The 26,125-nt window shown below is 38.4% G+C and overlaps 1 protein-coding gene across 1 annotated transcript in view; it reads right to left on the reverse strand.

Annotated features, from left to right (window-relative positions):
* Window positions 1–16,449: 16,449 nt before the first annotated feature.
* The window catches only part of LOC145478050 (uncharacterized), a 45,778-nt gene continuing 36,102 nt past the window's right edge, over window positions 16,450–26,125 (reverse strand). Inside the window, exon 2 of the mRNA XM_081455948.1 lies at window positions 16,450–17,725. Coding sequence (XP_081312074.1) covers window positions 16,454–17,632 — 1,179 coding nt within the window. The 5' untranslated portion in view covers window positions 17,633–17,725 and the 3' untranslated portion in view covers window positions 16,450–16,453. The remainder of the gene's footprint in view (window positions 17,726–26,125) is intronic.

A 26,125-nucleotide genomic window follows, 5' to 3' on the forward strand; every position in this document is an offset into this window, starting at 1 on the left:
TACTCATTAAACCATATTGGTGACAATCTCGTCGCCGTAGCCGTCGCCGTTGTGGTTTCCTAAAACTCACTAATGTTAGCGAAGGGAGGGAGGTAAGGCGAGCCCATTTTTGGACGTTAGTGCAGGCATTTTTTACCAAAAGCAAAATTATCCATTTTGCTCAAGTTACTTCATGTTGAGAACACAAACAAGAAGTTTTCACCTGCACAGTTGAAAACGACTTACGAGTAAAGAAAGTGTAAAGCATACGTGAAGTTGGAAGTGCAATGTCGCTCGCCAGGAGGTAAAAACATTTGAAAACATGGCAGAGTTGTACCAACGATTCTGGTTCTCTCTTCTGAATACTGTAGTCAGGAATAACAAAAACGTCAATAGCAAAAAGAAGACACGCAGTTGATTCAACAGAACAGCAGAAGAAAGCCTCATTTGATATCAATATAAAAAGTTTTCTCTACCTTTAAAAGCAATGAATTATGGTGATATCTTCACTTGTCAGTAATGCAGTGACTCATGGGCAGCAAAATTCCAAATGGACTTTAAGAAGGAGGGAGAAGTGAGGGATCTGACCTGAACCTCCAATTGACTTTAACCGGGGAACAAGCGTCAAGAAATTGATCAAGCTTTTTTTCGGGCCAAAAGGGAGTTGTCGTGAAGTCAAGATGGCTTGATGTTGACCAATGATGAATATACAACAAAGCGCGCGGCTTGGTAGTCTGTGCAAGAATATTTCGAAATGTGATCAAAACCAATCTATTGAACGAGTGTTGAAACACCTGAGCAGCCTGGGACACACTTAAAAATTTTCACGGCTTAGCACATACATTTCTGTCTCAAAACTTTGAGCTAATATTTAAACTGCTAACGACAGATAATTCACGTGTGAGAAGTTCGTCATTTGCATGTGAGAGCACTTGCGCGCTTCTCTTTCTGAATTTAAGTCAATCAAAGCCCACATTACAAGTCAAGTCCAACGTGATTAGCTCCTGGTTCGCTGAAAAATTGTCTATAAATAGTTTACTCTTGAATCTGATAGCACAAGACCCAATACCAGAGATGTACACTTCTAGCATTATAAACTTCTCTAATAATATACAAAAATTACAAAAGAAACAATGCAAAAAAGAAATTACACATAATAATTATAGTGATAATAAAAAAACCCTCATGAATAAAAGGTGCAAATAAACAAACAAATTCAGCTTATCCTCCCTACTACCCAATAAAATTAATTATTGTTAATATTGTTAATTGCAAAGATTAAGTAGTTTGTCCTAGTTGCTGAAATTGCCTTAAGAGCTTGCATATCCTTTCCTAGCAATATTGAGCTTAATACTATAAGTAGTTTAAAGTCCTGACCATGAAGGGTAAACTGTTTTAACATTTCTTAGAGTAAATAAAAAATTCCCTAATAATAAGATGGGATTAATTATAGTAATGAAGATCAAGTTCAAGAATGGATCAAGTTCACCTATTGACAGGACAAAGCATGTTTTCAGATTTCGAAAGATTTATATTCTGCAGAAAAAGAGTAAATGCTCGAAGGCTTCTGCCTCTTCTTGATAGAAAGTGCAGCTTGGAAAATCAGTTATCCCCAGAAGACAGATTTTCTTGATTGTAACAGTATAGACTTTAAAATTTAGGATTTTGTATTGGGAGATTCCCTGATCTTACAATCTAGAGTAGTACTGCGCAAGACTTAACTTTTCTTGTCCTCTTGCGGAGTTACCCAAATAAGAAAACTTCTTAGTTCCTTCATCACGTACGCCATAAAAATTAGTCAATTGAAAGTTAAACCCACGAGACTCAGGCATCGTGTTTAACAGGAAGACATAAAGACCATTCAACTGAACGAAAAACATTCCAGAACAGAACTGTCGTGACAAATAGAACGCTCTGAAAACACCCGCTGATCAGGCGAGTTAACCATAAAATAAACCTTGTTAGTTCTTTTATCGCGGACGCCATGAAAATTAATCAAGTGAAAGTTAAACCCTCTGAGACTTAGGCATAGTGTTCAACAGGAGGACATAAAGACCATAGAATTGAACGAAAAACATTTAACGGAAAGAGCTATCGTGACAAATAGAACGCCCTAATAATCATTAGTCAGGCGAGTATTTCCGAGATTTTTATTTGCTTTTTCTCATTTAGGGGTCGCTCTAGTTCTAGACTAAATATCTGGATACTTTTAACACAAAATTTAAGCTGAAGCTGAGACAGTCTGTCCCTATATATGTGGCCTTTGCAAAGAGACAAATAGGCAATATTATAAAGGACAGAAAATAGTATATTGTACTATCCAAATCCTATCATACTATCCTTGTGCCGCTCGAGATAAAGAAAACATATGAAGGCAATACTGTGGCTTCTGCATGCAAAGATACTTTTGTTGTTTTTTTTTTTATTGGGAAGCATACTTATGGGTGGCAACTTTTCTTTTTCAAGCCGATGAACTATTTCATCGCACTGATAATACCTCGGGCGAGCTCGCTAACAGCTGTGGTTACGTACAGTGAACGTTTCCCGTGGTTGCACTCCTGTCGCAGCATCCCGCTGCTCACGCGAGATCACATGGCTGCTTTGAAATATTTGCAGCCTTTTTCGCTTTAGAAAGAGTTTTTTCGTTTTTCTGGTAATCGAGAAAACATGGCAATATTTTTGTACTATGACCGCTTCTTATCATTCGACCATTTCGTCAGGAAATTTTGAATCAACGAATTCAAAGGCTGACTATTGTCTTCACAGCAAGATTCGTTGTCATTTGTTTTCCTCAAGATTTTTGTTCGTCCACTTCCTTGGTCCTTTGTCGGTCGCTTTTAAATGCGACCAATGACCTCCTCCTGGAGTCGCCCAACCCTGGGTTGGGGGACTCAAGGTTGACTCCCCCAACCCGTCCTCCTGGAGTCCCCCTGGAGTCCTCCTATTTTTTTTTTTTTTTTTTTTTATAAATTTACCCTTCAATACGACCACACGAAATGACTGACGAGATAAATGAAGAAATTATATTAAGCAAATAAAAACAGAACTGTTTTTAGTTACAGTAAAATGCACCATGTTCACTACGCGCATTGCAAATAGGATTTGAATTATTTTGTATTTTCCATTGATGCTGAAAAATACAATTAGGGAGCTTTAACAAAGTATGTGTGTATGTAATTAACGGCGACTTAAGCTGTGTCAGTCACCCTAGGCCGAAACATGATTATTCTGGTCCCGAATGAAACAGGTTTCACTACGAAAACTGTTGACATTTTGCCATGCATTTGGCGAATCATGATCGAAACACGTTTAATCTGAGGAAGATTGAAATTGCCTTGTAAGATAGTTTCGATCTCAATCAAATAAAACGCGTCAACCTTGACGGCTGAGACTTAAAGGGAAGCATGCTTCCGAAGGGCTTGTCAAAGCTCGTAATAAATACAAAAAAACAGAGCAATCTTGGGTTTAAGTGTAATTATAACTTGACGATTTTATGAAAGTGCCATAAAACTGCATAAAATTCATATAGAACAATGTCGTGGATGTCTTTGGTAACAAAACTTATGTGAACAATGCAGCTACAAACTTTTTTATTGAGGAAGCGTGTCTCTTATAAACATTTTGTTACTCTAAACATGTTTCGGTGATAGAGTGAACGTAGTATTAGATCTGTCAACAGCTATTTCTAAAATTTATTTGGAACAATTTCGGAGAAGAAATTCTGCAGTTATTTTGCAGGTATAGGTAATGAAACGAACGACCAACAATTGAGAAAAATGACAACGAATTTCACGGTGAAGACTCTTACCCAGCGTTCGAATTCGAAAACTCGAAATTTCCAGACGAAACGGTCGAATGATGGCAAAGGTTTATGGTACAAAAATAATGCCATGTTTTGTCACTTTTGCCGGCTACCAAAAAACGGTGTTCAAAATTTTAAAACGAAGACTTCTTAAAGTCGTCGTTTTAAAAGCAGGCATGTGAATTGGCCTGACAAGCAGATTGCCACGAGAAAAGCGCAACCACAACGGGAAACATTCACTGTGCGTCACCGTACAGCTGTTAGCGATCACGCCCAAGGTATTATCACTGCGATAAAAGGAATTCATTTGCTTGAAAAAGAAGAGTTGCCAGCCATAAGTATTCTTTCCGATAAAAAAAATTGGACATTCGCATGCAGCAGGCGTAGGATTGCCTTGACACACAAATATTTCGGTAGTACAAAGGCACTATAATAAATTACTTTCTGTGCCCTAACATTGCCTATTTGTCCCTTTGCAAGGGTCACAGAGAGGCAGATTGTCTCCTGAGATTAGACTTTTTCTGAATATCCAGTACGTTTCTAACTAGTCAAAAGAATATCCGGATATAGGTATCTAGGCCTTGAGCGACCGGTAAAGGCCAAAGAGTAAATTCAGAGGGCGAATAATCTCTCCTGCTCAAAGGTTATTTTTATGGAGTTCTCAGTGCTTGTCACGATAGCTCATTCAGTTGAGTGTTTTTCGTTCAATTCAATGGTCTTGATGTCTTCCTGCTTAACACGATGCCTGAGCTTCAGAGGGTTTAACGTTCACAATTTTTATGTCATCCGTGATGAACTAACAAGCTTTATTAAATCATAACTCCGTGAGAAGGCAAGACTGAAGGCAAATCCTTCATGCGCGGTACTACTATAGATTCTAAAATTAGGGAGTTCCAGTCCAAAAACCTAAACTGCTTTGTCTATGTAAACGCAGAACTTAATATCGTCTCGGCATAACTGATTCTACAAGCTGCACTTTCTGTCAAGAAGAAACACAATCCAGCGAGCTTTTACTATTTTCCTGCAGAATATAGATCTTCTGAATTCTGGAAATTTGGTTGTTTTGTCCTGGCTTAAAAACAATAACAGATATTAAACCGTTAACGAGGAAGACTTGATGTTGATTTTGGTCACTATATAATTAGTCACATTTTGATATTATGGAACACTGTATTTATTCTAAGAAATGTCAAAACAGTTTACCCTAAAATTCAAGGTTTCATAGCCAGGACAAAAACTTCTTAAAGTATTGCGCTCCATATTACTAGGGAGATATCCAAGCTCTTAAAGCACTCCTCAAAAATGGGAAAAACCACTTAATACACGTGCAATTAACAATATTAACAATAATATTAGGTCGTTGGGAGGATAAACTGTGTTCGTTGTTTGTTCGTTTGCTTTTTTTTCATTAGTATTATTGTTATTATTATTGCTCTATAGTTATTATGTGTAAACTTACTTTGCATTGTTTCTTTTGTATTTTTTGTATGTTAACCTATAAACACCAGTCTACATCTGGCAGATCAACTCTTATTCCATTAGCTAATATTAAGCCGTCTTGACCTCACGACCACCTTTCGCTAGGTCAATATAAGTGTCACAACAATCTTCCTCTAGCGATACACCTAACCAGAGAGGGTCTTATTGGCCTCGAAGTTGTACCTATTTAAGTTGTTGTATCTTTTAGAAACACATCAGTCGCTGTTTAGCGCTAGCAGCCAGCTGAAAGCAACTAGAAACTTGAGGTACACCGTCAACTCAAAAGGTAAACCAGTGAGTTTTCAGTTTCATTTGATTTTTATTTCGTTAAAAAGTGGAAGCTACATACAGTTTTCATAAAGTGTAAAGGCTACTTCGGGTATGTAAATGTTATCAATTTAAGTTTCGGATCGGTTACCGGGAGACTAAAGTAGTTATGAGCTTCATAAGTTATAGTCGTAAGTCAATAGCCAACGAGTTGATTTTTCTTTCATGAATCTATCGTGTTACCATTGCCATCATTGAAAGCTAAACCGACAACAATCCAACCTAAGCATTATTAAGGTTAACCTGAGCACTATTCATGCTAACCAGCGCGCTGTGCGGACTAATCAGAGCGCTGTTTGAACTAACTGAAATGTCATTTAAGATAACCGATGTTAGGCTATCCCTTCCCTACGCGCTATAAAGGGCTTCAACAAACACACGGGTACGGCACATGTAACGAATATCCCGAAAGTAGCGACGAGAAAAGGCTGCTAACTGAGGTACCCTGATTTATAAGTCAAATGTGTCTATGGGTCAAGAGTCATGAGTCGATGATTCATTAAGTGACAGGCCAATTTCTCCAGTAAGCCTAAATAGCCTAGGCTAGTCATCTAGTCCCTACACTGTCTCTTTGCTTGTATAATTGTTACTTTATTAGACTGCAGCGTTGTTTTCGTTTAAGAGTTTTCTAACGTCCTAAAGAGGTAAAAGCTTAGAAATATCGACTAACTAGAAAAGAAAAAATGACTAAGGGATCCAAAATTTTATCAGACGTTCTCAACAATGGCAATTTTGATTTTGCTATGTCTTGTCACAAAATTTAGCTTGATGAACTGTAATTCACTTCAATCCTTGCAATCCTGAACTTCTACCCCAAAATACTTCTTGCTGTTTCAGCTCATTTGTATACTTGGTTACATTTGGCAATATAATATGGAAATTAGGAAAGAGAACTTTCGACACTGTCACTCACCAGTTAACGATATCAGTAAGGTTTGAATTGAAAACCGCTCTAATGGAAATAATAACCTCTGTACTTGTAATTGTTGAGTTATGTGAGCACTTGACGAGAAGGCAAGCATTTGGAAGTTAAAGCGTGATTCATTTATATTACTTTATATAGAATGCTAGCTTAAAATTGTAAAGGTGTATTGAATGGTGGCTCAAAAGAGTGAAAGAACATGAATATTCAGTTTTTTCCTTGAAATATGGTGGAAACCTTGGGAATGAAAATTAGCACTGAATATCAAGAAAGTCCGTGAAACATTTGCCGAATGATTTGTGCAGACGTCATCGATTTCAGGCGCTCTGTACAAGACAAATTATCCTTTACAACATCCATTGTTTACTGAGAAGCGTTTAAATTGGGATAGAACAGATGACCCATTCCTTTCCTTCTTCGCTGCAATATGGTGAATATCTACCCAAAAAATAGGCAAGGAGTAATGAAGACTTGTTGAAACTCGGCTACTGAGGAATAATGGATATTCATAGTGAAATTATTCCGCTTCATCCCCAGATACTGACTTGATAATTAAAAGTAATTTGCATCATTAGTAGCCTGCGTTAGGCAGCAATATTTTGCAATTGTTCTTGTAACAAGCTGCTCAAAATATTGAGCAAACATAAATGTTTAATTTGGAGTCTTCTCCTTGTTAGTAAGCTATCCATTAATTAATTCAAAAAATTACAACCTGCTGGTGACTTGAGAGAAGGGGTAACTTACAAAAATTTACAATTTAGCAAAATTTTACTCCTCCAAGCCGAGAAAGTTTCGGTTAAATATGAACGCTTTGGTTTGTTTCTCAGAGCCCATCAAAGCAAGAACTAAACAAGCCGCTGGAGAGAAGAATACGTTAACAACGGCATTTGGCCTTTGTTTACGACGAAAAAGTTAGAAATTGACTCTTTATGGTCGGCTGCTTATATCCTTTAATCCACTTTCCTCGACTAACTGAGGAAATTCCCGTTATTCCCTTGCAGGAAAAAAAGCAAAAACGAAGACGTCATGTTCGTAATGTCGCCGTTGTTATTTCTCCTCCTTAACCTGACCGGAGTGATGATGTTCAGGTTGAAGAGGAATGACGAGGTCGAGACTGCTGAAGACCCCAAGCGCCCCAATTATGTTTTGTTACCCAAGTTGAAGAATGGCGAGAACGAGATTCCTGAAAACTTCAAGCGCTCCATTTATAATGGTTTGGTCTCCAAGTTGAAGAATGATGAGACCGAGGAACCTGAAGAGCCTGAGCCCACCAAGAATACCAAGGCTTTGGGCCGCCCTGGTTTGTAATTTGTTTGTTTGTTTGTGCTTACTCTACAACATGTTAGTTTTTACGTTTACAAAGTGAAAATGTCTGTATCTGAAAACTTGAACACGGAGAACCAATCAAGTGTTTTTTCCCTCTCATTGACGGAAGGGATAGCGCCCCGACTGATATATTGTGGTTTTAAAATAAGTAACAAGGGAAATTGAAAAAGCGAAGAACTATCAGATAAAATAATGACTAAATTTTAACAGAATGGCAATTTTGATTTCTTGACATCCAGTCGCAAAATCAAATTTGATGAACTGTAAACCACGTCCATCCTTGAAATCCTGTGCTTCTTCCTCAAAACACTCGTTCTATTTTACTTTTTAGAATCTTTTGATCCAATTTAGTTGTGTATTTGGTTATATTTGGCGATATAATATGGAAATTAGGAAAGGAAACTTTCAATAATCTGAATAATCAGCAGCAACACTGTCCCTGTCTTAAGGGCAGCGTCACTGTTCATTGTCTTGAGGGTAATCAGTGAAGATAGGTAACATAGTATGAAGGTACAGTGTCAACTTTTTCGTACACGCTTGAATACACTATATAAAGGCAGTTTTAAAATAGATTTCATGGCCCGGACTGGGTTTGTCGTCTTACTCGGCTACACGTCATCACTTTCTCACACAACGTCGAATTTGAGTCGTCTTATGTTAAAAGTAGTGACAGCGTGAACCTGTTTTAGCATTGCTATTACGTTTGTTAATCATATTGACTGTTCAAACTGACTTCTTTTTCAGAGGGTAGAGCTCCTGGTGATTGTATCGCTTGTTTCCTGATAGAATGTGGCTTCCCAGCCTTTGGATGCTTAGGTGCCGGTCCTGCATACTTAGGCTGTCTGACAGCAGCCTGTGGCGGTGGTATATTGGCAACCGTATGCTTGGCAGATTGCTTTCTTCCTATTTAGGTCATGCTCTCAGCCAGTGCAGTCAAGAATGGATACTAGTAATTGTAATTATTAGATATCCAAACGGACCTTATTAACAATGGTCATTTCAATAAACTGTAAACCGCTTTGCTGATTTGTTGTTGTTGTTGTTGTTTTTTATTAAATCGAGGATGCGACTTATATTGTAATTGTTAACCTAACCATAATCTTAAGGACCTCTCAGGGTCTGCTGAATAAATAAACATGGCTGACAGCATAAACAGAGTTGTTGTCGTTGATAGTTGTGCTAGCGTCGAATTATGGAAAAAGAAAAAAATATAAGGCAATGCTGCGGATTCTGCATGCGAATATAATTTCACCTTTTTTTACCCGGAAAAATACTTTTGGGTAGCAACTCTTCTTTTGCAAGCCAAGTGATAATACCTTTATTTGGCGCGTTTGCTAACAACTGTCACGCACTTAGTAAAATTCAGCCTTAAAAAAAAGACATCACAACAAGGCTCCAGGGAATAAACCCACATAATTCCTGAGGTCTATTCCCCAGAACCTCGTAATGATGTCTTTTATGAAGACATGATTGATCATCGCAGTTATATAAACAACTTTAGCAGTTGTGAAACTAAAGCCTGAAAAAAGATCAGACCAAAACGGGATTCGAACCCATGACCTCTGCGATACCGCTGCAGTGCTCTACCAACTGAGCCATCAAGCCAACTGAGAGCTGATCGTGTTGTGAGTTCGTTATATACTCCGTTTAGGTCTGATCTTTTTTCAGGCTTTAATTTCACAACTGCTAAAGTTGTATATATAAGGGCGATGATCAATCATGTCTTCATATCTTTCTCCGCAGTTCAAATGTATGATCTTTCATGTATTTACTTGCATTCTTCACCATCTACTGGCATATAACGAACTCACGACATGATCAGCTCCCAGTTGGCTTGATAGCTCAGATGGTAGAGCACTGCACCGGTATCGCAAAGGTCATGGGTTCGAATCCCGTTTAGGTCTGATATTTTTTCAGGCTTTAATTTCACAACTGCTAAAGTTGTTTATATAACTGCGATGATCAATCGTGTCTTCATATCTTTCTCCGCAGTTCAAATATATGATCTTTCATGTATTCACTTGCAGTGATGTCTTTTGTTTAATGCTGAATTTTAAAACATCGAAATTGGTCTATTGGACCAGTTCGCAAGCCTGCTTAAGAGGCCCTGCGCCTAAGAAACGACCGATGATTTCCGGCTAAAAAATAAACTCGGCCGATTTTTATCTCTCGAGTAGAGGTTACCGAATACTATTTAAAAATTAATTTCTTTTGTTTCAGTTTCGCTTTAAACCAAAAATATCGAGCCGCAAAGTTTTTCCGTCTGAAAGCAGCAAAATCAGGCCGAAAATAAGCCCCGCAAATAACTGTTCAGAAATTACTATCGCAACGCAAAATAATGAGAAAACTACACAGTGTTGAAGAAAAAGACCTTTTAATGCAATATCATTCGATAAACATCAAAAAACTGCCGAAGCGATTAACAAATAAAGTTTCAAATATTGCATACTAAATTAGATGGAGCGTTGGAGCTGATTTTAAAATAATTATTTCTCAAAAGTTCAACGCTTTTGAAAGCAATCACAGTGATGAATGAGACATTGGAGGGATACAAATCACGTTTCTGGAAAAACATTTTTCGGCCAAAGTATATTGACCTTGTACAAAGCGTTCAAAGTTACCGTTTTTACCGTTATCCTGCTACTTCGGCGAAACACTTCTCTTTTGCCAATACGGTCGTGGATAGCGTGTTAAACGCCACTTTAAACCTTGCTAGGCATTCAAAGACCGTCCTAAGTAGAAGGAAGTAGAATTAAAAGAGAAAGGAAGATGAAAAATACACAGAAAAAGAAAATAACTCGAAATTACCATCTGCTAACGAAAGTTGAATCTGGAAAATGTCGTCGCGTGACAGCGGCCATTGACGTCATTTGTATCAATAGCGCTGGAATCCAAACGAATGCACAAATAGGAAAACAATTTTTCCCGGCCAGAAAACGTTTAGTGGAACAATGTTATGTTATTTTTCACAAATGATGGTCACTCAAAAAGAAAAACTTCCCCAACCGCCACACCGTTTTGGCCGCAGCGTGATCTGAGTTATGGGTCACGACTGGATCTCTAGCCGCTGACCGCCCAAAGGACATTGCAGACTCGTTTTCCCACGCTCTTGCGACCTTTACGTGACAAATGACGTCATTAGCCGCTGTCACGCGACGACATTTTCCAGATTCAACTTTCGTTAGCAGATGGTAATTTCGAGTTATTTTGTTTTTCTGCGTATTTTTCATCTTCCTTTCCCTTTCAATTCTACATCCTTCTACTCAGGATAGTCTCTGAATGCCTAGCAAGGTTTAAAGTGGCGTTTACCAAGCTATCCACGGCCGTATTGGCAAAAGAGAAGCGTTTCGCCGAAGTAGCAGGATAACGGTAAAAACGGTAACTTTGAACGCTTTGTACAAGGTCAATATACTTTGGCCGAAAAATGTTTTTCCAGAAACGTGATTTGTATCCCTCCAATGTCTCATTCATCACTGTGATTGCTTTCAAAAGCGTTGAACTTTTGAGAAATAATTATTTCAAAATCAGCTCCAACGCTCCATCTAATTTAGTATGCAATATTTGAAACTTTATTTGTTAATCGCTTCGGCAGTTTTTTGATGTTTATCGAATGATATTGCATTAAAAGGCCTTTTTCTTCAACGCTGTGTAGTTTTCTCATTATTTTGCGTTGCGATAGTAATTTCTAAACAGTTTTTTGCGGGGGCTTATTTTCGGCCTGATTTTGCTGCTTTCAGACGGAAAAACTTTGCGGCTCGATATTTTTGGTTTAAAGCGAAACTGAAACAAAAGAAATTCATTTTTAAATAGTATTCGGTAACCTCTACTTGGGAGATAAAAATCGGCCGAGTTTATTTTTTAGCCGGAAATCATCGGTCGTTTCTTAGGCGCAGGGCCTCTTAAAGTCGCCGTTTTTGTGCAGCTTTTTTCGATTCCAAAAGTTTTCTTTTTTTTCTTTTGATCGGTAGCCAGCAAAACGGACAAAACATGGCATTATTTTTTGTGCCGGTTGGCATCTTTGGACCATTTCGACGAGACATTTCAAGTTTACGAATTCGAAGGCTGAGTATTGTCTTCACCGTGGAATTCGTTGTCATTTTTTCCTTAAGTTCTTGGTCGTTCGCTTCATTACTAACACCTGCAAAATAACTGGAGATTTACGTCTTCGAAATGTTTTCAAATAAATATTAGAAACAGCTATTGGCAGATTCAAGTCTCCGTTATATACACACACACAGACACATACTTCATTGAAGCTCCTTAATTAGGTTTTCCAGCATCAATGGAAATACAAAAGTAATTTAGGATATACAGTGTAACCCCGGTAATACGACCGGTTATAGGCCATAAAAACTTGATCGTATAACCGGTGGTCGTATTAACAGGGTTGGTTCAAACATGATGTTATGATTAACCATTACTAATTCTGACCCACATTTATTCCTATTTGCAATACAGTGAGCATACTGTAATTCGGTATTTGTAAGTAAAGTATCGTTAGATCGAAGTATTAAGTATGGTTAAGTTGTGTGTTATACAGTGCTGTATTATAAGTGCAATAAAAATAAATAAATAAGTAAATAAATAAAATATTACAAAAACAAAACAAAACAACAACAACAACAACAAAAAAACAGTGAACACATCTAATGCATTTTATTGTAACTGGTCACAATTTTTGTTCCGTTGTTAGTTGTTTTCTTTCATTAATCTCGCCAGTCACTTAGGGTGGTCGTATTGACGGGCTAAATTTATAAAGAAAATAAAGGTTGATGGACTCCAAGGGGGAGTCGTTGGTCGCCTTAGGGTGCGTTGACATGTTTACTAGCTTGCTCCCCCTTAACGCCTAATGTTAACGGTGGGAGGGGGGTAAGGCGAGTCCATTTCTGGACGTTAGTGCAGGCATTTTTGACCAAAAGCAAAATTATTTATTTTGCTTAAGTTACTTCATGTTGAGAACGCACACAACAAAAACAGGAAGTTTTCACTTGCACAGTTGAAAACGACTTACGAGTAGAGAAACTGTAAAGCAAAAGAAAAAAAAAAAAAAAAGAGAAAGAAAGAAAGTGTAAAGCATACGTGAAGTTGGAGGTGCAATGCCACTCACCAGGAGGTAAAGACGTTTGAAAACATGGCAGACTTGTACCAACGATTCTGGTTCTGTCTTCTGAATACTGCAGTCAGAAATAACGAAAACGTCAGTAGGAAAAACAACAAAGCAGTAGAAGAATGCCTCATTAGATATGAATATAAAAAGTTTTCTCTACGCTTAAAATCAATTAATTATGCTAATATCTTCACTTGTCAGTAATGTAGACTGTAACGACTAGAATACAGTGACTCATGGGCAGCAAAATTCCAAATGGAAGTTAACAAGGAGGAAGAAGTGAGGGATCTGACCTGAACCTCCAATTGACTTTAAACGGGAAACAAGCGAGAAACGATAAAAATTGACGAAGCTTTTGTTCGGACCAAAAGAGAGTGGTCGTGAGGTCGAGATGGCTTGATATTGGCCAATGGAATGGCCAAGTTCTTTTTTTATGTATTTATCACCGAGACACAGACTAGTGACTATTGGTTAAATATCAGAAGTTTATAATGCTAGAAGTGTACATCTCGTATGACGAAGCGTGCTTTCAGATTCACAAGTAGGTTAGATTTAGACCTAAATTTCGCGGGGGAAAATGAGGTGGAAATTGCGTAGACTGTGGAGAAGCGTGCGCTAGAGGTAAAATTGATCAAATAGAGGACAAATATACAACAAAGCGCGAGGCTTGGTAGCCTGTGCAAGAATATTTACGCGATCAAACCCAATCTATAAAACAAGCTAGTCTTGAAACACCTGAACAGGAACACCTGAACAGCCTGGGACAAACTAAAAATGTTTACTGCTTAGCACATATATTTCTGTCTCAAAATTTTCAGCTAAAATTTAAACTGCCAGAACGACAGATAGCGTAATGTAGGCGTGAGAAGTTCGCCATTTGTGAGAGCACTTAAGTGCTTATCTTTCTGAATTAAATAGCTTACTCGTGAATCTAATCTCACCCGAAACCAGAGATGTACATTTCTAGTATTATAAACTTCTCTTAATATACAAAAATTACAAAAGAAACAATGGAAAGTAAGGTTGCACATAATAATTATAGTGATAATGAAAAATCTTCATGAATAAAAGGTGCAAACGAACAAACAAACACAGCTTACCCTCCCGCCCCTACTACCCAATAAAATTGATTATTGTTAATGTTCAACTGCAAAGATGCAGTGGTTTGTCCATTCCTAACAATATTGAGCTCAATCAGGAGCCATAATCGGGGACGGAGACCGTAAGTCTTGGGATCCGCGTGCACCTATGATATGGGACAATTTTTCTATTTTTAGAACAAATTGCGCCATCCTGACGTCATATATCCGCGCGGAGCCACGCATAGTCCATGGGCCAAGACCCCCAAAAGTGGTTTTTTTGTACCATGTGGAGGGACCAGTGTTATCACGTATTTTCTCAATCTGCAATAACTGAAGTCTATTTTAAGGTATGATAGCAAGCTTCTATCAGTAGCTTTCTTGCTCTAAACATGTGATAAAATGACGTCATCTAAACTGCCTAATGACCACGGATCCGGTTAACAGCTTCAGAGTGTTTGTGCAGCGTATCATTGCAGGGTGGCAGCTGGTTGGAATCAACGTCTCCTCTCTTCAAACAGAACAGTCGATATCGCTTGTCCCAGGGTTGCTGCAGTACATGGCACATGTAAATTTCTGAAGACTATGGTACAGGTGATCAGACATATTCCAGAACATACCCAAATGCTGGAACATCTCTTGAAATTCAGCATTTTGCTTTACAATTCGATAACCTGCAACCTTTCCCCGTCCGGCAAAAGCACTAACAGTGTCGCACCCTATGAATGCATGAAAGCCCGGCAGTGATCTGCATACACTTGCTCCAACCCTCTCAACTACTCTTGAGATATCGATGTACTTGACTCTGGTCTGTGAACCACTTTTAATGAATACTGAAGAAGGAATAAAGCTCTTGAAGGCCAAAAGAAGTACCAACACATCAGTGTCTTCTGATACTATGACGACCGCAGCAAACCTCGATTTAGCTGCATGGGCTGCATGTAAGAGGATTCGGGTGTCAGCCTCCTCTTGGGTTGATTCGAGCTCACTGATAGGTTGCATTATTCCAGACGATAATTGGTAACATGTTTCGCCACACGTAACAACCAGAGTCTTTCAGATAGCTTCGCTGTGTACTTTTCTTTCTTCCACTCGCTGGTTACAAACACTATGAAAGCTTGTTTGTTCTTTGAGCTACACAGGAATCTTCTCCATTGTTTAACCTTGTGTTCGGCTTGAATCATGAATATTGCGGTATTCGCTTCCTAAACCGTCACCCCTGTTCTCTCTTTCGGCGTTCTTTATGGATTCCTCTCTGTAATCGTCGAAGACGACATCAATCCTGTCACTTGTTCCACCTTCGTTTAGAACTCTGCAAAGAAGAGTTTCAGCAACTGCCGCAAATGTCTTCTTATCACCTTTCAAACACTGGACAAGAGCCATCCCATCTATTACACATGCTGAGGGTTGGGGAATGGCATCTGCTGCTTCGACATTTTTATGCAGTTCTTTAGCCAAGGACGCTTTGTTCGTCTTAATAATAAAATAATAATATTTAATATTTCTAAGGCGCAAATTAACATGTGAATATGATCAAATGCGCCTAACAAACCATATGAGTAATATAAATTAAACGATATGCTATGAATAGTGCCATCTGCGGTAGCTAATGACCAAGGGAGTGGGTCGAGAGGATGGGATAACACTTCTCTCATCTGTAAGTCTCTGCTCTCTGCGATGACAATCATTTGAGCAAACAGTCTTCTGTCGGCCTTGATGATCACTTCTTGGTTCTTACCAGCTTTAACTGATACCTCCTTGTTCAAGTGAGTAAAAGTCTTCAGCTTAGCTTTCGTGATTGAATCATGGAACTTGACTTTGGGTGGATTAGACTGAAGTCGTTGCTCTCGGAATGCGTCGTAGGCTTCCTCTCCTTTATCTTTAGCTTGTAGCAAGTCGCGCTCTACATCAGGAGTGGCAACTTTTCCTGTGGAAAGACAGACGAGGTCTTGATGGTCAAGGCTGAATGGGTTGAGCCAAGTGTTTTGAAGAATTGACACTATGGATTGAACATCAGCTTCATCTCTTTGTATTCTTGTTGGTTGCAGATCTTTGTGTTGGGAACAAGAACTGCTAATGTGCAATATATCTTTGAGTTGCCTCAGGAAGGTGCTCCGGTATTCAGCGACCAGGTAGAATTTGTAGGATTTCACGTGCGAATTTTTAGTTTTGCTTGCCATTTATGTATGCAAATTACTACTATTTAAACGCTACGGTTTCCTAGCGCGCCAATCTTTTCAACGTTTTCTCTAGCTTCAAGTTAATATCGTTGCGGAATCTATTCTACCTAGCTTCATCTTCTACGCTACAGCCAGGAAACATTTGTATGTCTTTATATTCTGTCCTGTATTTCTCATATCGCTCGGCTCTTCTTCTCATGTATTTTTATTTGTTTTTTCTAGTCGAACCTCGCTTGCTCTATCTTTCAATTCTCAACGGACTCCTCGAGTCTCTTCAACAGAGCGTGAGTTCGAAATCGCTAGACGTAGCGTCAACAAGAACTGTAAGCTACAAAATTTGCTTACTGCATTAGGCCTTAGACTGAAACCTTTAGTTCCTCCTGACGTTTGAGTGTATTTGTTGACAGTCTCCTCGCACGTCTGATCAACAGCTATTCTCCCAGAAGGGTTGTCTTCGGCAATCTGAACAGAAAATCCTCCGGATCGCAAGTATTCCAGGGTGTCCGGATGCTCTGCTGGTAGATGTGACATTTCATGCAGATATGCTGAAAGGTACCTGGCGTAGTTAAGGTTATCATATGCGAAACACCACGGGACAATTTCACTAATATATGACAGGTGAAGATCCCAATCTCCCTCCCGAGATCCTCTTAACAGACCAAGTAATATTTCCACCATGTCAACATAAGACATCCAGAACTTCGATAGCTTCCCATTGTCATGTCGGAGATAGCTCGTATACAAGCAGAACAGTTGCGATACTTCTTCAAATGAGGGACTCTCCACTGTGTCTTTGAATTCTTGTTCACATGTGTTATCACAGAGCGCTTTCAGTCCTTTTAAAAACGCATCAACAGTAGGCTTCTTCTCTTTATGATGTTCCTCAATCCAAGAGTTTAATCCCATCCATGCTAGCCTGTTAAGAGCTTCATACATGAGCTTGTGAAATCGTACGGCGCGATTATATGTACGGCCTTCTAGAACACCAGCCACAGATCCTTCAGCAATTACTCCAGAGTCGACTATTACGTCTCGTAAACCAGCATCTTGGAAACGCTTTCCGATCACTGACAAGAAAGTGCAAATGGTATGGAACACACCCATTCTCAACACAAGGTCATTAAACTGTGCCCTGTGTTTCCACTTTATCTCAGTAGCTTTAGCATACAGTGCCTGATCAAACACAACAACTATGCTTTGGAGGTTTAAAGTTTCCTTAATCTGTAGGGACTTGATGAGGACTTGGTACACAGCTGACATGTTCGTCGCTGGGGCATTGATTGTTGGAAGATGGCCCACGTTATCCTTGGCAACTTCTTGGTTATTACGCACCAAAATATTGAAACCACTCCAACCAGGAACAGATTGCTTCTGACTTGGGTGAATGCGTACTAAAACCCATACCAAGTTCTTTCTCCATGCACATTCCATGATTTGATTTAACTTGACCTCCACATATCCTCTAGTATGGGGCCCACAGCGCTCGCCGGCATTATAGATAGGTACAGTTTCATCATCCACAGACTCGATACTTCTCCTCTTCGATTTCACAATTTCACAATCTCACAAGACAACCATCAAAATGCTGATTGTTTAGTTATGTAGCTACTTGTTATAGCTTTTATTGAGTTTTAAACACATACCGGCTTACAAACGATGGGAATTGATGATTAAGGCAACACAGTGCTGGACTGTCGAGTCCATGTAGATCTCGAAGGACTGTAAGTTTTTATATAATTTGAGGTTCAAAATATCACTATATCGTCATAAAAATGCTTATTGTTTAGTTATACAGCTAATATTTTGTATATATTGTTGATTTCTGATCAGATCTCTACTTAAAGATTATCGAAATCAGTGAATAAGTCAAAAGTACTTACCTGCCGTGAAGGTCGCCATCTTGAATTTCCCCATAATGCATTGCAACATTTGAAGTAATCCATAACATACTATATCATCGCTTTTAAAGAGGTAAATTGAAATTTGGTTCTTAAAAAATGATTTGTGTTCTTTCTTGTTGTATTTATATGTGTGAAGACTATTTTTGATCCAGCTTAATATTTTTAATATGACTTTTGAAAACAAGCCTCGTTTTCATGCAAAAGCGAATTTTGGTGATATTTCAGCCAATAAAATATACAAGAAAGCTACTCTTTTGGGGTTGCTATCATAACATCTTGTAATCACCCCCAACTTAGCTTCAAATTTGTCACACTCTCAGCTGGTCCCTCTGAGTGGTACATCTAAGAGGGTCTGGCCCATGGACTAGCACATGTCGGGGGCTCTCGCGTGGATGTTGTCACGTTGCGTGATCAAATGGTGAGAGTTGAGAGATCTTGAGAGATTATCTTGCGTATTTTTCCCAGCGATGGCAGGGAATAAGGCAGGGAATACGAACCAGGGCGCTTATATGTAGTTTTATGCTCTGAGCTAACGGAAAAGGTGGATTTTTCAGTGACGAAAACAAGACTTCAATCTCCCGCTGGGAATGAATAATAGGATCTGCTCGCGCTAGTTGGGCCAAGCTTACGCGTATGTTTTTGCGTTTGTTCTGACTAAATAATATAGCAAGAAAACTCTCTACTCAGGTATCGAGTTAATTTGTGAATTTCTCAGACAATGGTTAATCATAACCAAAACCTGTTTTGATGGTTTCTGATTGTTTCTGCTTGTTTGGTGAGTTTGCAAAAGTTTTTGAAAGGAAGGTCTGACGCGTACAATTAGCTCATTTGCATAGTGCAGCTCGTGCACTTTCAAGTCCGAGTCGGTGTTTTCAATTGTCAACAAATCTTGACAAAGATTTCTTTCGTTATCTTTTGTGCTGAGATGCTGCAACAAATTTCACGAACGCAAAAAAGGCTACTAACATCATGTATGTTTCTTCAACATAAACATAGCGAAGTTTTACACTGCGAAAATGAAAATAGACAAGGAGTTTTGATAACTCGATCAACAAAATCGAAATCGTTATTCGAAGTTGATTAAAGAAAGCGTCAACGTAACTTTGCTGATTATTTCTGCTTTCAGTTCGCATATTTTCAGCTTAGCTTTTAATATGTTCTCAAACATTTATCAATCTTAAACATATTCAAAAACTACAGAGTTATTGTTTGAGTTCGATGTACGCTTTCACACGAAAGTGCGGCGGAAGTACAATTTGTCATGTTTACTGACTGTACAAAACAAGCATCAGCGGGCGCTCTCATTCATCTACAATAGAGAATTTACTGAATAAAACTGAGCAGTATCTACGGACGTAAAGTTATTGGGCCTTGATGAAACATCAAGCGTTGCTTACAATTCAGGCGAAACTCAAACTAGCAATTATTTTGTTTTACTTTTCGGTCGTGATAGACTGGCAAATTTCTCGCAGGCGTGTGGCAAGAGGAGTAGGAAACTATGAAGTCCTGAAGCTCTGCTATATCTAAATATATCCAGCTAGTTTTTTGCTGCGTAATGGACAGCTGTTAATCTTCAACATATGTGAAATTTAAAGTGGAGTAATGTACAGCTCATGTAAAAGAAGCATCCGTTGGAACACAACTTGGTCAGCGATATATATCTGCTTAAAGCGGAACATACTTAAATTCGACACTGTCTTACTTCACTCAAACTGAAGCAGCTTACTACGAAAATACCTAAGCAAAATTCCAACAGACGTAAACGCGCTGAGTTGTGGGCCAAAAACATGAAAAATTTCGGGAGTTTCGGACGCCATTCCCCCTGCGCGACATCCGCAAAAATCCTCGCAGCATGTACGCGCGTGTGCCGCAGGCGATGGCGCAATTTGTTCTAAAAATAGAATTATTGTCCCATATCATGGGGACAACTCCAATACTAGAAATGGCACGCGCTTACGGTCTCCGTCCCCGATTATGGCTCCTGGCTCAATACTATAAGTAGTGTATGTCCTGGCTATGAACGGTAAACTGTTTTAACATTTCTTACAGTAAGTAAACAATTCCCTAAAAATAAGGTGTGATTATGTATAGTGATCAATGCAAGATCAAGTTCAAGATCAATTTCAAGATCAGTATCAAGTTCTCCCCTTGACAGGACAAAGCATGTTTTCATAATTCGAAAGATTTATATCCTGCCAAAAAAGGATAAATGCCCGCAGAATTCCGCTTCTTCTCCATAGAAAGTGCAGTTTAGAAAGTCAGTTATCCTGAGACGATAAGTTTTCTTGTTTGTATAGCCTATAAAATTTAGTATTTTAGTTCCTTTATTACGTACGCCATAAAAATTAGTCAATTGAAAGTTACACCCGCGAGACTCAGGCATCGTGTAAACAGGAAGACATAAAGACCATTCAACTGAACGAAAAGCACTGTAGACCAAAACTGTCGTGACAAATAGAACGCCCTGAAAATAACCGTTGAACAGGCGAGTTAACCATGGCTATAAAATAAACCTTGTTAGTTCTTTTATCACGGACGCCATAAAAATTAATCAAGTGAAAGTTAAGCCCTCTTGACTCAGGCATCGTGTTAAACAGGAAGACATAAAGACCATTCGATAGAACGAAAAGCACTCTACTGAAAGAACTATCGTGACAAATAGAACGTCCTAAAAATAACCATTAATCAGACGAGTATTTTCGAGATCCTTATTTCCTTTTTCTCATTTAGGGGTCGCTCTAGGCCTAGACTAAATATCCGGATACTTTTCAGACAAAATGTAACCTCAAGCTGAGACAATCTGTCTCTATGTGACGCTTGCAAAGAGACAAATAGGCAATATTAAAGGACAGAAAATAGTATATTGTACTATCTAAATATTTGTGTCTTTGTGCCGCTCGAGATAAAGAAAACATATGAAAGCAATACTGCGACCGCTGCATGCAAAGATACTTTTACTTTTTTTACGAGGAAGCATACTAATGGGTGGCAACTCTTCTTTTTCAAGCCGATGAACTCTTTCATCGCAGTGATAGTACGTTGGGCGTGTTCGCTAACAGCTGTGGTCACGTACAGTGAACATTTCTCGTGATTGTGCTCCTGTCGTAGCATCTTGCTGCTCACACGAGATCACATGCCTGCCTTGAACTATTTGCAGCCTTTCTCGCTTCTGAAAGGGTTTTTCGTTTGTTTTTGGTAGTCGACAAAACACGGTATTACTTTTGTACCATAACCGCTTCTCATCATTCGATCATTTCGTCAGGAAATTTCGAGTCGACGAATTCGAAGGCTGAGTATCGTCTTTACCGTGATATTCGTTATCATTTGTTTTCCTCAAATTTTAGTTCGCTCACTTCCTTGGTCTTTCGTTGGTCGCATGTAAGTGCGACCAATGACCTCCTCCTGAAGTTCCCCAACCTTTATTTTCTTTAGAAATTTACCCCTTCAATACGACCACTCGAAATGACTGACAGATAAATGAAAGAAATTAAATAAGCAAATAAAAACAGAACTGTCTTTAGTTATAGTAAAATGCATCAGTTGTGTTCACTGCGCGCATTGCAAATACGAGTTAAATTATTTTGTATTTTCCATTGATGCTGAGAAATACAATTAGGGAGCTTTGACAAAGTATGTGTGTATGTAATTAACGTTGATTTAAGCTGTGTCCATACTAGGCCGAAACATGATTAGTCTGGTCACAAATGAAACGGTTTTCACTACGAAAACTATTCACATTTTGCGGTGCATTGGGCGAATCATGATCAAAATACGTTTATTCTGAACAAGATTGAAACTACTTCACAAGGTAGTTTCGATCTCAATCAAATAAAACGCGTCAACCTTGGCGGCTGAGATTTAAAGGGAAGCAAGTTTCCGAAGGGGTTGTCAAAGTGCTTAATAAAAGCTAATAAATACAAGTCATAGCAATCTTGAGTTTAAGTACGTAGAGTGTAATTATCGCGATTTCATGCGAGTGTCATAAAACCGCATAAATTCATTTAGAACAATGGCGTGGAGGTGTTTGGTAACAAAAACTAATCTGAACAATGCACTTTTGAGGAAACGCGTCTCTTATAAACATGTTTACTCTAAACATGTTTCGGTGATAGAGTGAACGCAGTATTAGATCTGTCAAAATCTATTTCTCATATTGATTCGGAACAATTTCGAAGAAGAAAATCTTTAATTATTTTGCAGGTATAAGTAATGAAACGAACGACCAACAACTTGAGAAAAATGACAACGAATTTCACGTTGAAGACTGTCATTCAGTATTCGAATTTGGAAACTCGAAATTTCCAGACGAAATGGTCGAATGATGACAAGGGTTTATGGTACAAAGCTAATGCCATGCTTTGTCCCTTTTGCCGGCTACCAAAAAATGAAAAACACTTTGAACAAAAAGGTTGCTCAAATTTTACAACGACGACTTTTTAAAGTCGTCGTTTTAAAAGCAGGCATGTGAATTGGCGTGAGCAGCGGGTGGCCACGAGAAAAGCACGACCACAACGGCAAACATTCCCTGTGCGTCACCGTACAGCCGTTAGCGATCACGCCCTAGGTATTATCACTGCGATGAAAGGAATTCATTAGCTTGTAAAAGAAGAGTTGCCACAACTAGTAGTCTTTCCGATAAAAAAAAAAAAAAAAAAAGTGTATTTGCACGCAGCAGCCGTAACATTGCCTTAAGACACAAATATTTCGGTGGTACAAAGCCACTATAATAAATTACTTTAGTTTGCCTTAACATTGCCTATTTGTCCCTTTGCAAGGGTCACAGAGAGACAGATTGTCTCATGAGATTACACTTTTTCTGAATATTAAGTACGTTTCTCAAAAAGACATCTGTATCGAGGCCTTGAGCGACCGGTAAAGGGCAAAGAGCAAATACGGAGGGCGAAAAAACTCTCGAGATCAAAGGTTATTTTTATGGAGTTCCATTTGTCACGATAGCTCTTTTCTAGAGTAATTTTCGTTCAATGCAATGGTCTTTATGTCTTCCTGCTTAACTTGATGCCTGAACTTGAGAGGGTTTAACGTTCATAATTTTTATGTCATCCGTGATGAAGGAACTAACAAGCTTTATCAAATCATAACTCCGTGAGAGGGCAATATAAGGCATTACTTCATGCGCAGTACTACTCTAGAGTCTAAGATCAGGGAATTCCAGTACAAAATCGTATGATTTGTCCATACAAACGCGAAACTTAATATCGTCTCGGCATAACTGATTCTCCTAGCTGCACTATCTGTCAAGAAGAAGCACAATCCATCGATCGCGAGCTTTTACTTTTTTCCTGCAGAATATAAATCTTCTGAATTCTGGAAACGCGGTTGTTTTGTCCTGGCTTTAAAACAATAGATATTTAAACGTCAACGAGGAAGACTTGACCTTAATCTTGATCACTATATAATTAGTCACATTTTAATACGAGGGAAGATTGTATTTATTCCGAGAAATATCAAAACAGTTTACCCTAAAGTTCATATCCAGGCCAAAAAATTCTTATAGTATTGAGTTCCATATTACTAGGGAGATATCCAAGCTCTTAAAGCACTCTCAAAAATAAAAAAATAAAAAAAACCGCTTAATACACGTGCAATTAATAATATTAACAGTAATTTATTAGGTCGTAGGGAGGATAAGCTGTGTTTGTTGTTTGTTCGTTTGCGCCTTTTTTCATTAGTATTATTGTTATTATTAGAGCGGTTTTCAATTGAGTGTCGTAAAACCAAAACCAAACTAATTACTTACCAATTAGACTACTCAGCCAATCTCAAACCGTAGTAAACCAAAACCAAAACCAAAATAATTGCTTGATTACCTTCGACACTCAATTGAAAACCGCTCTATTACATTACATGCAAACTTAATTTGCATTGCAATTGTTTCTTTTGTATTTTTTGTATATTAACCAATAAACACTGCTCTACGTCTCGGTGATCAACTCTTATTCCATCAGCCAATATCAAGCCATATTGACCTCACGGCCACCTCTCGCTAGGTCAGTATAAGTGTCACAACAATCATCCCCTATCGATCAACATAACAAGAGATAGTTTTATTGGCCTCTAAGTTGTATCTACTTAAGTTGTTGCATCTGTTAGAAACACATCATTCGCTGTTTAGCAGTCAGCCGGCAGCAACTAGAAACTTGAGGTACACTGTCAACACAAAAGGTAAACCAGTGACTTTTTTAGTTTTATTGGATTTTCACTTTCCTTGAAAAGTAGGTGCTACATACGTACATTATGGTTAAATGTTATCAATTTAAGTTTCGGATCGGTTAGCAGGAGACCAATGTATTTATGAGTTTTATAGGTCATTAGTCATAGGCCATTTGCTAACGAGTTGATTTTTCTTTCATGCATCTGTCGTGTTACCAAACCGACAACAATCTAACCTAAGCATTATTAAGACTAACCTCAGCACTATTCATGCTAACCTGGGGGATAGGCGGACTAACCAGAGGGCTATGTGGGCTAACCGAAATGTCATTTAGGATAACGGAAGTGCAATTTAGGCTACCCCTTCCCTGCGCGCTATAAAGGGTTTCAACAAACAGACTATACGGCAAAGCTGCAACCTGAGATACTTGATCTGATTCATAAGTCAAATGTGTCTATGGGTCAAGATGTCATGAGTCGATGAATGAATAAGTCACTGGTCAATAATTAATTTGGCTTCAGGTTAGCCAGAATAGCTCTCCAGTAAGCCTAAATAGCAATTCGGTTAGCTTACTCTAGTCATCTTCTAGTCCCTACACTTTTCGCTTGTATAATTGTTGCTATATTAGATTACGGCGTTGTTTTCGTTTAAGAGTTTTCTAACGTCCTAAAGAGGTGAAAGCTTAGAAATATCGACTAACTAGAGAAAACAAGATAAGAACGTCAATTCTGATTTTGTTGTCTTGTCACAAAATCTAGCTTGATGAACTGTAAACCACTTCAACCCTTGTAATCCTGAACTTCTGCGCCAAAATACTTCTTGTTGTTTGATCTTTAAAATCTCTTTATCCAATTAATTTGTATATTTGGTTACATTTGGAAATATAATATGGAAATTGAGAAAGAGAACTTAGCTTTCGACACTGTCACTCACCAGTCAACGATATTACTAAGGTATGAAAACCGCTAAAGGAAATAATAAGCTCTCTACCTGTTTGTTGAGTTATGTAAGTACTTGACGAGAAGGCAAGCATTTGGAAGTGAAAGCGTAATCAAGTTATATTACTTTACACTGAATGCTAGTTTAAAATTGTAAAGGTATATTGAACTTTGGCTTAAAATAGTGAAAGAACATGAATATTCAGTTTTTTTCCTTGAAATATGGTGGAAGACTGACTTGTGAATGAAAATTAGCAATGAATATCAAGAAAGTCCGTGAAACATTTCCCGAATGATTTGTGCAGACGTCATCGATTACAGGCGCTCTGTCCAAGCTAAGACAAATTATCCTTTACAACGCCCATTGTTCAGTGTGAAGCGTTTGAATTGGAATAGAACGAATGACCCATTCCTTTCCTTCCATGTTTTCACCCGTAATATAGTGAATATCGATCCAAAAAATAGGCAAGGAATAATGAAGACTTGTTAAAACTCGACTTGATAAATAAGAATAATTTGCAGTATTAGTAGTCTGCTGCGGGCAGCAATATTTTGCAACTGATCTTGTGACAAACTGTTCAAAATCTTGAGCAAAAATAAATGTTTAAAGTCTTCTCCTTGTTAGTAAGATATTTATCAATTCAAAAAATTGAAACCTGTTGGTGACTTGAGAGAAGCGGTAACTTACAAAAATTTACAATTTAGCAAGATTTTACTCCACCAAGGCGAGAAAGTTTCGGTTAAATATGAACTTTTAGGTCTCTTTCTTAGAGCCCATCAAAGCAAGAACTAAACAAGCCACTGGAGAGAAGATTTGCGTGGTCGTGTTAACGGGGTGTATTTATAAGAGATTACACATTGGGATTTCAAAATGTGGGCGTTGGCCGCCTTGATAACAGTGTGGTTTCTTATA

This window comes from Orbicella franksi, chromosome 2 (assembly GCF_964199315.1).
Source record: "Orbicella franksi chromosome 2, jaOrbFran1.1, whole genome shotgun sequence".
Taxonomy (NCBI): Eukaryota; Metazoa; Cnidaria; class Anthozoa; order Scleractinia; family Merulinidae; genus Orbicella; species Orbicella franksi.